This window comes from Diachasma alloeum, unplaced genomic scaffold, assembly GCF_001412515.2.
Source record: "Diachasma alloeum isolate Michigan unplaced genomic scaffold, Dall2.0 Dall_scaffold_78908, whole genome shotgun sequence".
Lineage (NCBI taxonomy): Eukaryota > Metazoa > Arthropoda > Insecta > Hymenoptera > Braconidae > Diachasma > Diachasma alloeum.
This window is the reverse complement of record NW_021683643.1, coordinates 3126785-3139924: the sequence shown is the minus strand read 5'-3', so window position 1 is coordinate 3139924 and position 13140 is coordinate 3126785. Positions and strand designations below refer to the sequence as shown.

General features: G+C 35.9%; 1 protein-coding gene across 4 annotated transcripts in view; it reads left to right on the top strand.

Moving 5' to 3' along the window:
• LOC107047736 (ral guanine nucleotide dissociation stimulator) overlaps positions 1 to 13140 on the top strand; it is a 66004-nt gene that overhangs the window by 45340 nt on the left and 7524 nt on the right. For 2 of the 4 annotated variants that reach the window (XM_015270554.1, XM_015270553.1), the window contains exons 2-4: positions 2763 to 3042; positions 8151 to 8255; positions 11462 to 11891. In XM_015270554.1, the coding sequence (XP_015126040.1) occupies positions 2872 to 3042; positions 8151 to 8255; positions 11462 to 11891 (706 nt within the window). In that variant the 5' untranslated portion in view covers positions 2763 to 2871. The remainder of the gene's footprint in view (positions 1 to 2762; positions 3043 to 8150; positions 8256 to 11461; positions 11892 to 13140) is intronic. The other 2 variants (XM_015270556.1, XM_015270555.1) reach the window with 1 other exon arrangement.

The following is a 13140-nucleotide window of genomic DNA, read 5'->3' as shown; positions in this document are numbered from 1 at the left end:
ACCCCCCCCCGCCCCGCAATTCTCCAAAAATAACCCTAAATAGAGAATAGAGAATGAGGAAATGAGACGGACAGAAATATAGGGTTATTCAATTTAAAGCGATGATTAGATTGTCTAGTTGTTACTTGGAAAATGTTGCCCACGCGTCACTATACAGGAAGACCTTTTCTCGCTGCAACTGACGACATCCGGAACACCACAAAGTTGGAAAATCGATTCTGAATGTCACAACAAATTGAAACGTTTCGTCCCACTCGGTGCGTCAAACACCTACGTCAAAGTAGTAGGTACTGATTTCGCACTTGTTCCAAGATTCCTTGAATTTGGTATATTATTAAGTTCAATGTCAATGGATCAGAGCGTTGGAGAAATATCAATTTAGTTGGAAATTGATGGAATGAAAATAGTTGATGATACCGTTGTTAACAATGGCTTATTATGGGGAGAGGGAGCGCTTTTGTGAGAAAATGGTAACCCCCGACTTAAGGGTATTCAAGTACTTTGGGTATTTTTTCTACAGTGACATCCATATAAGGGGTAATAGAAGGCCACCCTTTCCTCAAAATTTTCAAACAAATTTCCTCCTCAAAGTTATTAATATTTTTTTTAACCCAAAGCACATTGATCTTCATCATCGCTTCCTGGAGATTAATGTATTTTGATTTGTAAAAATATCAGTAACTTTCAGCAGGAAATTTTTTTTTAAATTTAGTAAAATAACGGCATTCTGTTACCCCTTAACTCTAAACTTCCGGACATTTTACAATGATTCTATTATTTAAACTTTGTAGGTCTTAATAGGATCTCGATATTGAACTGTTAGAAACCATTTTAAAAACCAGAAAGAAAATTAGAAAGTTTAGTTTTGGAGGATAATTTATGAAATGATTAAAAAGTGCGTTAAAAAAAATTATGAGCATTTTCTATAAATAATTCATAAACAATCAATTTTCCACTATAAAAATCATTTGTTCTGAATCGTAACAAATTTATTTATTCATCTACAGAATTTTACCAAAAATCGATTTCATGCCTAAAAATATAAGGTTTACGAAAATTTAAACAATTTCAATTATTTATTAATAAACAACGAATGTTCAAAAGAATAATAATTTTGTGCAAAATGTAATTTTAATGACGCTAAATATTCATGATTTTTTTCAAATTTTTTTCAGACAATTTAATTGACAAATTTAATGATTGAAAATGGTTGAATCTATAGTGTGATCTGTACCAAACTGTAAAAAAACACTTGGATATCCTTAAGGATTCAAGTACTTTGGCTATTTTTTATCCAGTGAAATAATTTTCTACTTTAGTATTCGAACATCAGAGATTTTATTTGGTCTGAATTTGAATCTCGATATTGAACCGTTAGAAAACATTTAAAAAATCAGAAAACAAAATTAGAAACTTTAGTTTTGGAGGCAATCTGATGAAATAATTTGAAAAGTCCAATTTTTTAAAATTATGAGCATTTTCTGCAAATAATTCATAAACAATCAATTTTCCACGATAAAAATCATTTCTTCCGAATCGTAACTAATTTATAAATATTCAAAATTTTACCAGCAATCGATTTCATGCTTAAAAAAATAAGGTTTCCAAAAGTTTAAACACTTTTAACTATTTATTTATGGACAACGAATGTTCAAAAAAATGATAATTCCGCACAAATGCAATTTTAATGTAATTTTAATTGCGCCCATCCAAAATATCGTGCGTACAAAATTTGCGTGGAAAAAATAAAAAAACGGCAATATCTCTAAACGTCGTATTAACGAGCATATATATTGGAGGCCATAAAGATGACTATTTTGAAGAAAAAAAATCGATATCGGTGCAGTAGTTTTTGAGATATTGAAGAAAAGCGAAATATAAACCAGCTATATCTCAGGAACTGGACCGATCGGGCTGAAACAGGGCGCCAGGGTTGAGCTCAATCATAGCTACTATGAGTCAAAATTTCAGATTTTTATGTACAAATATACTCGTAAACGAAAAAGGCACAATTCGGCCAGTCGTTGAACGTAACATCACTGTTAAAAAATATTGTTCGCCACACGTGAGACAGGAATTTTCACGAGTGTGAAGTTGGCAGCCCGAAGCGAAGCCGAGGGTTACCAATTACACGAGCTCACTTGTATCGTAATATCCTATTTTCGTGAGAAGACCCGGTAAACCGCGATTCTAACCTCGCTTCGCTCGGTTTGATCGCGGTTTACGGGCCTTCTGACGAAAAATTGCATTCATCACACGGTCCAAAAGTATTTTCTGACGAATGTGATTATAGGCCTCGCCTTCGGCTCGGCCTACAAAGCCACATTCGTCAGAAAATACTTTGTGGACCTTGTGATGAAAATAACTATTTCGAAACTTTAAACAATTTCAATTATTTTTTAATAAACAACAAATGTTTTAAAAAATCATAATTCTGTGCAAAATGTAATTTGATTGACGCTGAATATTCATGATTGTTTGAAAATTTTTTCACGCAATTCAATTGACAAATTTAACGACTCTTTACGGACAGTGTCATGAAAACATCATTTCTTCACGTTTCATAACACTCTATCCCATTTTCAATCAAAATTAGAAACTCGAAAAATCGGTCAAACACAAGGCTCCCATTCGAAAGCAAAAAATCGAAGAACTTCCATAACTCCACAAAATGAAGAAAATATTAATTACACAAATTGAAGTGGCACTTTGCAAAAAGGTAATTAAATCGGCCAAAGTGAATAAAAATCGACTTCTTCCAGATAAATCAATAATGCTGTCGCTAATCATTAAACCGGGGCGAGGGAGTAAAAACAATGACCTAAGATTAACGAAGTAGAAGCGATAAACAATAGGAGAAATTAGTACTGGATGCTGTGGCCTGTGCTGGGTGATGTTGGGCTAAGTCCCGCATCGCCACAGGACCCGCCGCCTCCACCCCAGGCCCCGTCCAAAGGGAAATTCGGTCCACTACTCTTCTGCGCCCCCTGCAAACCCTCTACCAAGAAGAATCAGAGTACCACACAGTGGTATGTTCAACAGGTAAAATCAAGTCGATAAATTAGTTCAGTGGCAAGGTGAAGTCGTAAAACTGCATGATTCAGTTCATCTTCCGATTCAGTTTTCCATGCAGATCTCCAGACTTATGAGAGGTAGACGAATTTTCATAAAGACCTTTTTTGTAGCCCTCATTTTTCTCTAGAAAGAAGGTCTTTACAAAAATTTCACTGACCCCTTCAGATTCCAAGTTATTTTCCGAAGACTAATTTAACAATAATTAAAATTGGAATTTCCAAAGACTAATTTAGAATAATTAACTTCCCGATAGGGAAGTTATTGTTTAAAATTGGAATTGTGTAGAACTAAAATTGATTCATCTGGTTTTATACCTTCACCTCTGAATTGCATTGATCAGCTGATTAAAGTTTATTGATGTTCCGCCTGTTTTCCATAGCTTGTCCGTCTTGTTTGTTTTATCTCTTGGTTTGTCAGCCTTTTTCCTTTTCGCTTGTACCAGCATGTTATTGAGGGTCCCAAGCTGTGCTTGTTATTATTTTCTTTGTTTAGTTTAGAATTGATTGAAATTCCGATGAAGGTCTTCCCTGTGTAATTCAAGATAAAGGGATTAATTAAGTCCATTGTTGACCTTTGTACTCAGGTTTATGACATGTAATCGTATTTATGGAAAGCTGGGGATTTAAATAAATCTAGGGATTCGAATGCACTTCAAATAACTCTGATTACGTGAATACAGAATATCTTTGTTTATGTGAGGTGAGATAAATTTAGTACGACAGTGATCAAACTGTTTTAATTGGCATAACGCGTTAGGTGAATTGTTTAAGTTGGCTTATTAATGAATTACGCTGAAAAACAAATTTTTAAAAATGTGTTTTTTTAGAGCAAAACAAATCCCATGACAAAAAGTTTTTTGAAATTTTCACTTACAATCGGTCATTCTCGAGACAATCAGGCGCGAATAAATTTAAAATATGATTTCGATCAGAAATTTCCTAAATTTACTGAAAAAATTCTCACATTGGAGGAAAAAATTGCGAATAAGTCCAAATTAAGGGGAGACTACTGTGAGTTTTAAAAGCCGCGGGCTACTGGAGTGAGTTTTTTCCGAGGGGCTGGTCACGCCCTATTCGGGTGGCTCAGCACTGAGAAAAAAAATTGCTTTTGCCAAGTTTATTTACTAACTACAAGAAAATTGACTTGGCATTAACATGTCTTATGCAAATATTTATATACGTTTACTTGTGGCAAGTAAATATACTTGGCAAAAGCAATTTTTTTTCTCAGTGAGTGATTTCCAGAATGGGATGATTTTCTGTGATTTCTGGAACCATTTCTGTGATTTTTCAATACGAATTGGAAACCATGATTTCGTTTGATTTTTCGTGATTTCCATGATTTCTAGTAAATTCCGATGATTTCTTGGTTTTAAGAAATCACTCAAAAAATTATAATTTGGGGAAACAAAAAGTATAGAAGGACCTTGTGGATGTCATAGTAAAAATCAAATGACATGTGCATAAGAAGGTCATGAGGATCAGACGGGATCGTATAAGTGAGCTTGAATAAAGAAATTTGGGTTTCACTTTCATCGATGATTTCTAATTATCCCTGAAATCACCTGATTTCTACTGATTTCCGATGATTTCCAGAAGTCATTAGAAATCACGACCGGAAATGGAAATCGTTTGATTTCCAGTGATTTCTTCCTTGATTTTAAATCAAGTGGACCAGTGATTTCCTAAGCGACCAGCCCCTCGATTTTTTCATACATTGAAGATCGATTATATATGCCTAAAGACGAATAATTAGTGCAAAAAAATCGATTGTTTATTGTTCGTTTGTCCCGTAGAAGCTTAAAATGTTTAAATAGTCCAGGGCCTCCAATTTTTAAGCCCTTATTTCAACATTTTTTTTTTAAATAGTACAATAACAATTACGAGCTATTTTTTTGAAATTCGATTCCTAAACAGTCAACTTTGGTTTTCTTAAGATAAAACATGGCACCATCCATGTAAAATAACCAGAAAAATGTTTCTGAAAAAATCGAGAATACATTTCATTTTTTTGAGAATCATTCTCCTGGATATTTTACATGAATGGTGCAATTTTTTAAACAAAAAAAACGAAATTACCTGCGTAGAAGTCGAATTTTAAAAAACGAATCCGTAATTGTTATTGTAAAACCTCTATAGCTCAAAAATTGGAGGCCCTGGACTATTTTTAATACTTCAAGCGTCTGCGGGGCAACCGAACAATGAGCAATTAATTTTTTTGCACCAATTATTCGTTTTTAGACATCTATAATTGATTTTTAATGTATAATAAATCTCACTCCAATAGCCCACGAATTTAAAAACTCATAGTAGTCTCCCCTTAATTAGCAAAAATCTTCAAATGTTACAAAAGAATTTACTCATCTCCTTGGAGTGAATTTCATCACTGACTATTACTTCATTCAATTCAATTTGAAAATTCAAAACAAAAGAATAAATTACATCAGTAAACTGCTAATGACGTTAATTTATCGATCGTAAAAAATAATTTTAAAGGAATGCCTCGACATTCAGTGACGTATGGGAATGTTAAATGTATATGCACACGTATTTAAAGATTCAGGTGGGGCCAAACTGGGCGTGTAATTACGCGTTACCTGACCGGAAACGTGAGGGCTCATTGTAGTGCGCCAATGGAAGAATCACTCGACTTACTACACGCAGAAGTCGTATGGCCTTTGTTCACTGTCCACGGTTGGAGACGCTCTCGTCCTTGATTCTCAGCTTTGACTCCTTCGTGAACATTTAGGAGAATATATATAACATTTATCCTTTCACTTTTCTGCTCAATTTTTCGCTCGAAATTGAGTGTCAATGCACGGCGATCGATACAGCTCGAGTGAAAAAATTGATGAGAAATGGATAGAGGGAGGAAATGGTATATCACTTTTATAAAAATGAGGACGATATACTATCGATTCTTCTATTTCAGAGCATGAAGTTTCAACGAGGTCAGTGAACCCTTGGCTCACTGACTCCAATTGGAATCCTTAAAATTATTCAGTAGCAAATGCTGGAGGACTCTTGTCGTACATTTCCGGTGACTTAATCACCGGTCTCTGTCGTAACTATTCAACTGGCTACTTGGAGTCTTTTGAAAGACTCCACCTCCATAAGAAATTCAAGTAATTATATAGGGAAGTGGTGAGAACAGACACTGCGAAAACTAATGTCTGAATTTCAGACACTTTTGTAGACGCTTTTCAAACACTTTTGGGACGATTTTGTAGACATTTTTGAGACATTAAAATGTGTCTGAATCAATGGAGGTATTTCAATTTCAGTCACCAAGATGTCTGAAATTAAGATACAGACATCAGTTTCAGACACAAGCGGTGTTTGAAATTTTCAGACACTTTTAAAAATTCAGACGTTTTTTGCCATCTGCCATCTTAAATTCAGATGGTTGTCAGACACCTAGTTTTTGCAGTGGATGAGTCAACTTTTCAGACATGAGAAATATCTTAAAAATTAACGTTTGAATGGACTTTGCCGTCTGAATCAGGTGAGATATCTTAATAGTGAAATGTTTGAACGCCGTGGCTATTCGCACTACCACACGCAGCCTGCCACACGCAGAAATTCATATAAGGGTCGACCAATAGTACAATACGCAGCGTCTCACACGCTGCATGTGACACTCGGCGTGTGACACGCAGAAATTCCTATAAGGGTCGGCCGATAGTACAATAATACGCAACGTGTCAACCAATCATCCTTAGAATCATCTGCGCTATATTTCGATACCCGCTCCTGCGCTCGGGCCCCAAAAAAACACTCACATCTTGTCTGACATCTCTGCTATATGAACTCTGGTGTCAGAGTTGAAAACTAGAGTTCTGACAACATTGTCCAGTGGGGTCTAGGAGTCTCCCCTGGTTCAAAATCATCTTTAGAGGCATCAGCACGCCATGTCTCGATCCGCTCTTTCATTTGAGCCCAAAAAAACATTCATATCTTGTCTGACATCTCTGCTACAAACTCTGGTCTTCAACTCTGATTTTCAGTTGAAACCAGAGTTCAAGACCAGAGTTTGTAGCGGAGATGTCAGACAAGATATGAATGTTTTTTTTGGGCTCAAATGAAAGAGCGAGTCTCGAAATGGCGTGCTAATGTCTCTAAAAATGACAAATGTCTCTAAAGATGATGTCTGTTTTCAATTAAAAAGCAGAGTTGTGACAACATTGTCCATTGGGGTCTAGGAGTCTCCCCTGCTTGGTAAATTATCCTTAGAATCATCTGCACTATATTTCGATACCCGCTCCTGCACTCGAGCCTTATATGAATTTCTGCGTGCGACACGCTGCGTGATGTAGTGCTGGCCGACTCATATATGAATCTGCGTCTCACACGCAGCGTGTGACACGCTGCGTATAGTAGTGCGAATAGCCACGGCGATGTTTGAATCACTCATAAATAACTGAATTTCAGACAGATAATATCTGAAAAAAAATACCTGAAATTTTTCAGACACAAAAAAAGTCTGCCATCATTTTCAGACAGAAACAGTGGTTGAAATTTTCAGACATTAGTCAGATTTTCAGACACTTTTGAAGATTCAGCCGTTTTTTACCATCTGACATCTTAAATTCCGATAGCTGTCAGACACCTGGTTTTTGTAGTGCACCATATCAAAAAAACGCAGGAGGAATTCGAAAAACATCATGCGAATGTCGAATTCATAAATAGTTTTTAAAATAAAAAATATTTTCATCTGTCAAAGTAGACTTCAATGATTTAGAGTATGTGTGATTTGTTTTCGTCAATTTTATTCTGTATGAAAAATGCAATTGCATGGCTTTTGGCACGTCCAGTAAAATCCCCGCTGTAATTGACTTATAAATTAATCACACGAGTCACGGGAGTAATAATCCCAGCCTTCGGGCTCGATCGATGGTCTCTGTAGCTGGGTGCCTCTCAGGATAATACCCTGAGAAACTTACCCGAGAATTGCTTCAATAAATCATGATCTCGTTCACCCAAGACTGAGTATGCCACCGGAATCCCGGGGGTAATTCCTTGGAATGTTCAAAGCAATTATTAAAGTTTGAATTTTCCTTTCTTGGTTTATTGCAGCCCACGTGGCGTTTATGGGGCGAGGAAAGGTGTGACGGTGTTATCTACACGGTGTACCTGAAGAAAGTCCGATATCACAGGCCAACAAGGAGTTTATCCGCTTCGGTAAGATCAAAAGATTTTAAGGAATTGTTGGAAACGTCTCCTCTTCAGAATTTTATCTTAGAATATGAGTCGTTGAATAGTTTGTTTCCTCAATCACCTGCATGTGACGACATATCGAACTTTTTAGCTTGAATCAATATGTTCAATAAGTAATCATTCATAGAGTCGAACGTGGAAGCTTTATCAATTGTGTCAATACGCAGAAAAACCTAACCGTAAACTACGTTTTGCTAAGCGTAATTTACGGTTTGCTAAGCGTCATTCATGGTTTGCTAAACGTAATTTACGCTTATGGCCAATATGATATCTGGTGGCTTTTTTCCGTCATAAAAATCAGAATTTAGACTTTCAAAAGCCAAAATAAAAACGTCAATTATGCTTAAGGGTGACTGCCCATGGAATAGAATGCACACGGAGACGCATCCGCGTATACTAATCAGAGTCGAGCAAATAAAATTGGCGAGAAAATTTTGCGATCCTAATTGGTTATACATATCCGTGTGGATTCTGTTCGATGGGTTGTTACCCTAAGAAATTTTAAATTGCGATTGCAATAGAAACGTATTTCACGATTTACTTATGCGTAATTTACGAAAAAAAAATTGCATTTTAAGCTTAAAATAACTTTTTTTCCTTCATCGTTAATTATGAATAAGTAAACGTAAAATACGAAAACAATCGCCATATAATTTACGAATAGAAAATAGATTACGATTATGTAATTGTAATTTACGGTGATATTCAGCGTAATTTATGCTTCAATTTTAAGCGTAAAATACGTTGCAGAAAGCGTAAAAGACGACTTCTTAAGCGCAATTTACGTTCAAGTTTTTCTGTGTGAATATGGCAAAAATTAATCAGTTTGGAAGGAAAGGTCGATAAACAGCACTGTTAATGGCACTGTTTGTCAACTCAATTGCTGACAAAATTATTTCATAATCGACATTCCACAATATTGTTTACAAATAAGATGTCTTTATATTTTCTTTTACACTCAATAATAAACAATAAATAAACGTCTGCCACACGAGCAGTTTCACATGTTTCTTGTCCATCGTCGTTAAAATCATCGCGAAATGGCGGCTTTTGACATTTTCTTCTAAAATCAATCATCACCACCTAGTTAGTACCCTCTAATTAGTAGCCGGAATCTCCTATGTTTATTCCAAGTTTTACTCATATTATGGAACGCCACATTAGCTCTCAAAATAAATAAAAAATAGAAAAACGCGAATATCTCGAAAACTTTATATGAACGGGTGTTCATATTCTGATTGATCTTTATAGGGAACGGCAAGATGAGTATTTTGAAAAGCAAATCAAATTAATCGGACCAGTAGTTTGGGACATATTGAACAAAACAGTTTTTCACAAAAAGTTGAATATTTTCTAAAGTTTCTATCTAATCTGAACCGTTTGTCCGATTTCGTCTGCCCCCAATCCCATCCTGTAATATCATAAGAGCTACAGTCTCGCCAAATTTCAACATCCTCTGTAAATTTTTTCAGGAGTTATCGCGCACAGAACGAATTCGTCATAAAAAATAAAAATGCCGATTATTACCAAACTGTCCCTACACTGATAGACTGATTCATTTATTCCAAACGAGATTCGTTAACTATTAACGAATGGTAGAGTTGAATATGACCAAATGAATATTAGTTAATAGTCAATGAATGGTTCACTTGAACAGTGAAAATCGAGTCAAACAAGGCTCCTCAAATGTGTATTTGTTAACTATTAACGAATGAACATTTGATGAGACCGAATAGACCCTCGTCTCCAACCAAATCTGTTCGTTAACAATAATTAATCCTTTCTACCAGTGTAGTTACATCGCAATATTGTAATTTGATTTGATAGGTGTTATTATGAGGAATATTTTGGCGGCAAAAAATTTCAATTTAGTCACGTAGTTTTTGAGAAATTGCTGTATCTCGGAAATTATTTGACCGATACAGCTGAAATTGCACCCAGAAGTGCTCCAAAGTAATACCAAATGTGTGACGAAATTTCAGATTTTTAGCTTCAACTTTAATCCTTTTTCTGTGAAGATAAAAATTTTCCGAAAAATTCGCACACCCATCCGTCGTCTCATGTCACTATTCTACGTCAGTTCTAGATAAAATTAGAATATCGTCAAAATTAGCGATTATAAAGCTTCCATTCGGAAGCAAAAAAGTTTCTAGTTTCAAGAACCAAGGTACTGATTTTGAGAAAACTCATGGCTCTAGATGACGGAGAAAAAAATACAAGAAAAATTACTGTGTTAACACGGCAAAATGAGTCAATTTTATCAGACTTGACCAAATTCAGTTGCCAGCACCGGGCTATCAGACTCAATGCAAAACTTAATGAAAAACCGCTTACCTGATTTTACAAGAAAAATCCCTCAAATTTACTACAAAAAATCGAGTTATACGGAGAGAAATGTTCAGTAAAAATTACGAAACTCTCAATTCACTCACCGATTACGGAATCGACTCATAAAATTTAAGCGACGGTATCGTACATTTTCACACGAGATTCAGATAAAAATTACGAAACGCTCCGGGAAATTCCGTGACAGTTCCGTAAAATTTCCTACAACCACATTTCGCTCCGGAATTACGGAAAAGATACGTAATTTTTATTGAATATTTCTCTTTGTGTATGTCAAATGAAAAAGCTCTTCAAAAAGAGCATTCGCATTTGATGACATCCTGGAATATGTGATACAGAATAACAAATGATGACTAATTCGACACTAATGGAGTCAAGGTGTTAGGTGATATACTTTGGAAAGACAAATGATTTATAAACATGAGTCGACTAATTTTGAAACAGGAAATAGCTATTTTCGTCAATGTTAGGGTAGTTGAAGTTCAAGAAGTACTTCTCAAAGTCTAAATTATCCTCACGTTTCGACTCCCACGGAAGTCCTCATCAGGGGATTTATTTTTTCTTCTAAGATAATTCCAGAACATCTTTCCGAATATAAGAAAGAAAAACTAAATTCGGATAACAGAATTCAAAATTCAAAGTCTAAAGTATCCCACCGCTTTGGGATACTTTAGACTTTGAGAAATTCTTCTGGAGCTTCAACTATCCTAAAATTGCTGAAGACCGTTGAGACCATTTTTCAATATTAACAATCATGAAATACAAGAACAGTCAAAAAATATTAGGAATGAAAGATAATTAATTAGTAATTGATCCTTCCCCAGGATTCTGACGATGAAATATCCCACCTAGAGTGGGAGACAGTCCGCGTGCGTTTCCTGAAAGCAGGAACAGTCCAAAAATTAGTAGAAAGCCTAGCAAATGACGATGGCGAGTTGGAATCAACCTACATCAACGTCTTCCTGGCGACGTACCGGGCATTTACGACGCCTCGCGAGGTACTCGAGCTCCTCCTCTCGAGGTACGACGCACTTGACGATAATTCCCCAACGCAGACTGGTGAACAGCACCGTAAAACCCTGGTACAGGCCCTCCACGTATGGCTGGACGCGTATCCAGGTGACTGGAAGTCGGCGCCGAGTCATCCGTTACTCGCGAGACTTTTGGACTTTACGCATCGACGATTACCTGGCTCTGAGCTTGAGCTTAAGGCCAGACATCGACTCCACAGGTTCCAGTGCGAAGATGAAATCGGTATGGCATACTATCGTATCCTTGATCTGTTTTTAAATGTTTTGAAAAATGAGACGAGGCAAACCGGATGTACTGTCCCTCTTATCACAAATTAACACTCAACACTTATGACATGACTGAGGAGTGAATCATTCCAACCTCTGTGAGGTAGAAATTGTTTTCGTCTGAGAAAAGTTATTTTATGTTTACGCTTCGACCTAGAAATGTGAATGACTGTTGTTATTGTGAGGGGAAATGAGGCTATGAGAGTAAATCGTTGTGGATATTGTAGTAGATTATCTACTTTTTTTTTAAAGAAAAATTATTGATTGAAGATAAGAAATTCATTGAAGAGATAGTTGCTGTTTATATGGCTGTTGAAAAGACGGGAATGCATCGATCGAATGGAATATTTTGCTCAGTACTGGAATGGATTTTCCGCGAATCGCTTATGTGAGAAGGTAGAGGTTTAGAGGAATTCAGTGGAAGATCTCTCTAGTAGAGAATTTCCGTATATTCCAAAAAATATATTTTACCATTTTTTGGAATAAAACTTTTAGTATTTGAGATGTTTCTGAGTCTGTGTGATTCGTATGAATTTGCCTCTAATAGCTCTTATTTTTTATAACTGTGATATCGAATTGAATTCTTTCGCGAAACTGGACGCGGAAAATAAAAATAAACATGAGATTATTCAAGTTGGGTTGGATTCATGTTGCAAAACGAAGAAATGACTCATCGAGACAGAATCTCTCGCTTTTTAATTTTGAGAAGGCGATGAGTGATTTTGCGCGTAGATTATTATGTAAATATTTATGACGTGGAGAGGTTTGCAAAAATTTAAGAGGAGAGTTTTTTGGTCCCCTTGAAATTCTCAGTTAAATAAGTCGCTTGATGTCAAGAAATCATCGGAATGTAGTAGAAATCATGGAAGTGACGAGAAATCAAAATAAATCATGATTTCCAATTCTTATTGAGAAATTATAGAAGGTATTCAAGAAATCACAGGAAATCATCCCATTCTGGAAATCAGGGGGCGACCCGATTGAGCACTGACCAGCCCTTCGAATTCTAGGTTATTTAATACCTGTATCAGTTTCTCCAACCAGCGAAATTTTTCTAGAACCGTTTTTGACTATACACTGAGAGAAAAACGACAAAGTTCTCAAACAAGTCTTACTTGTGCCGAGAAAATATTTTTTGAAAATTATCAAAAAAGGATTTTTTTGTGACAAACATGCAGAGTGCGCTGGAACACGGAGAGAAATTT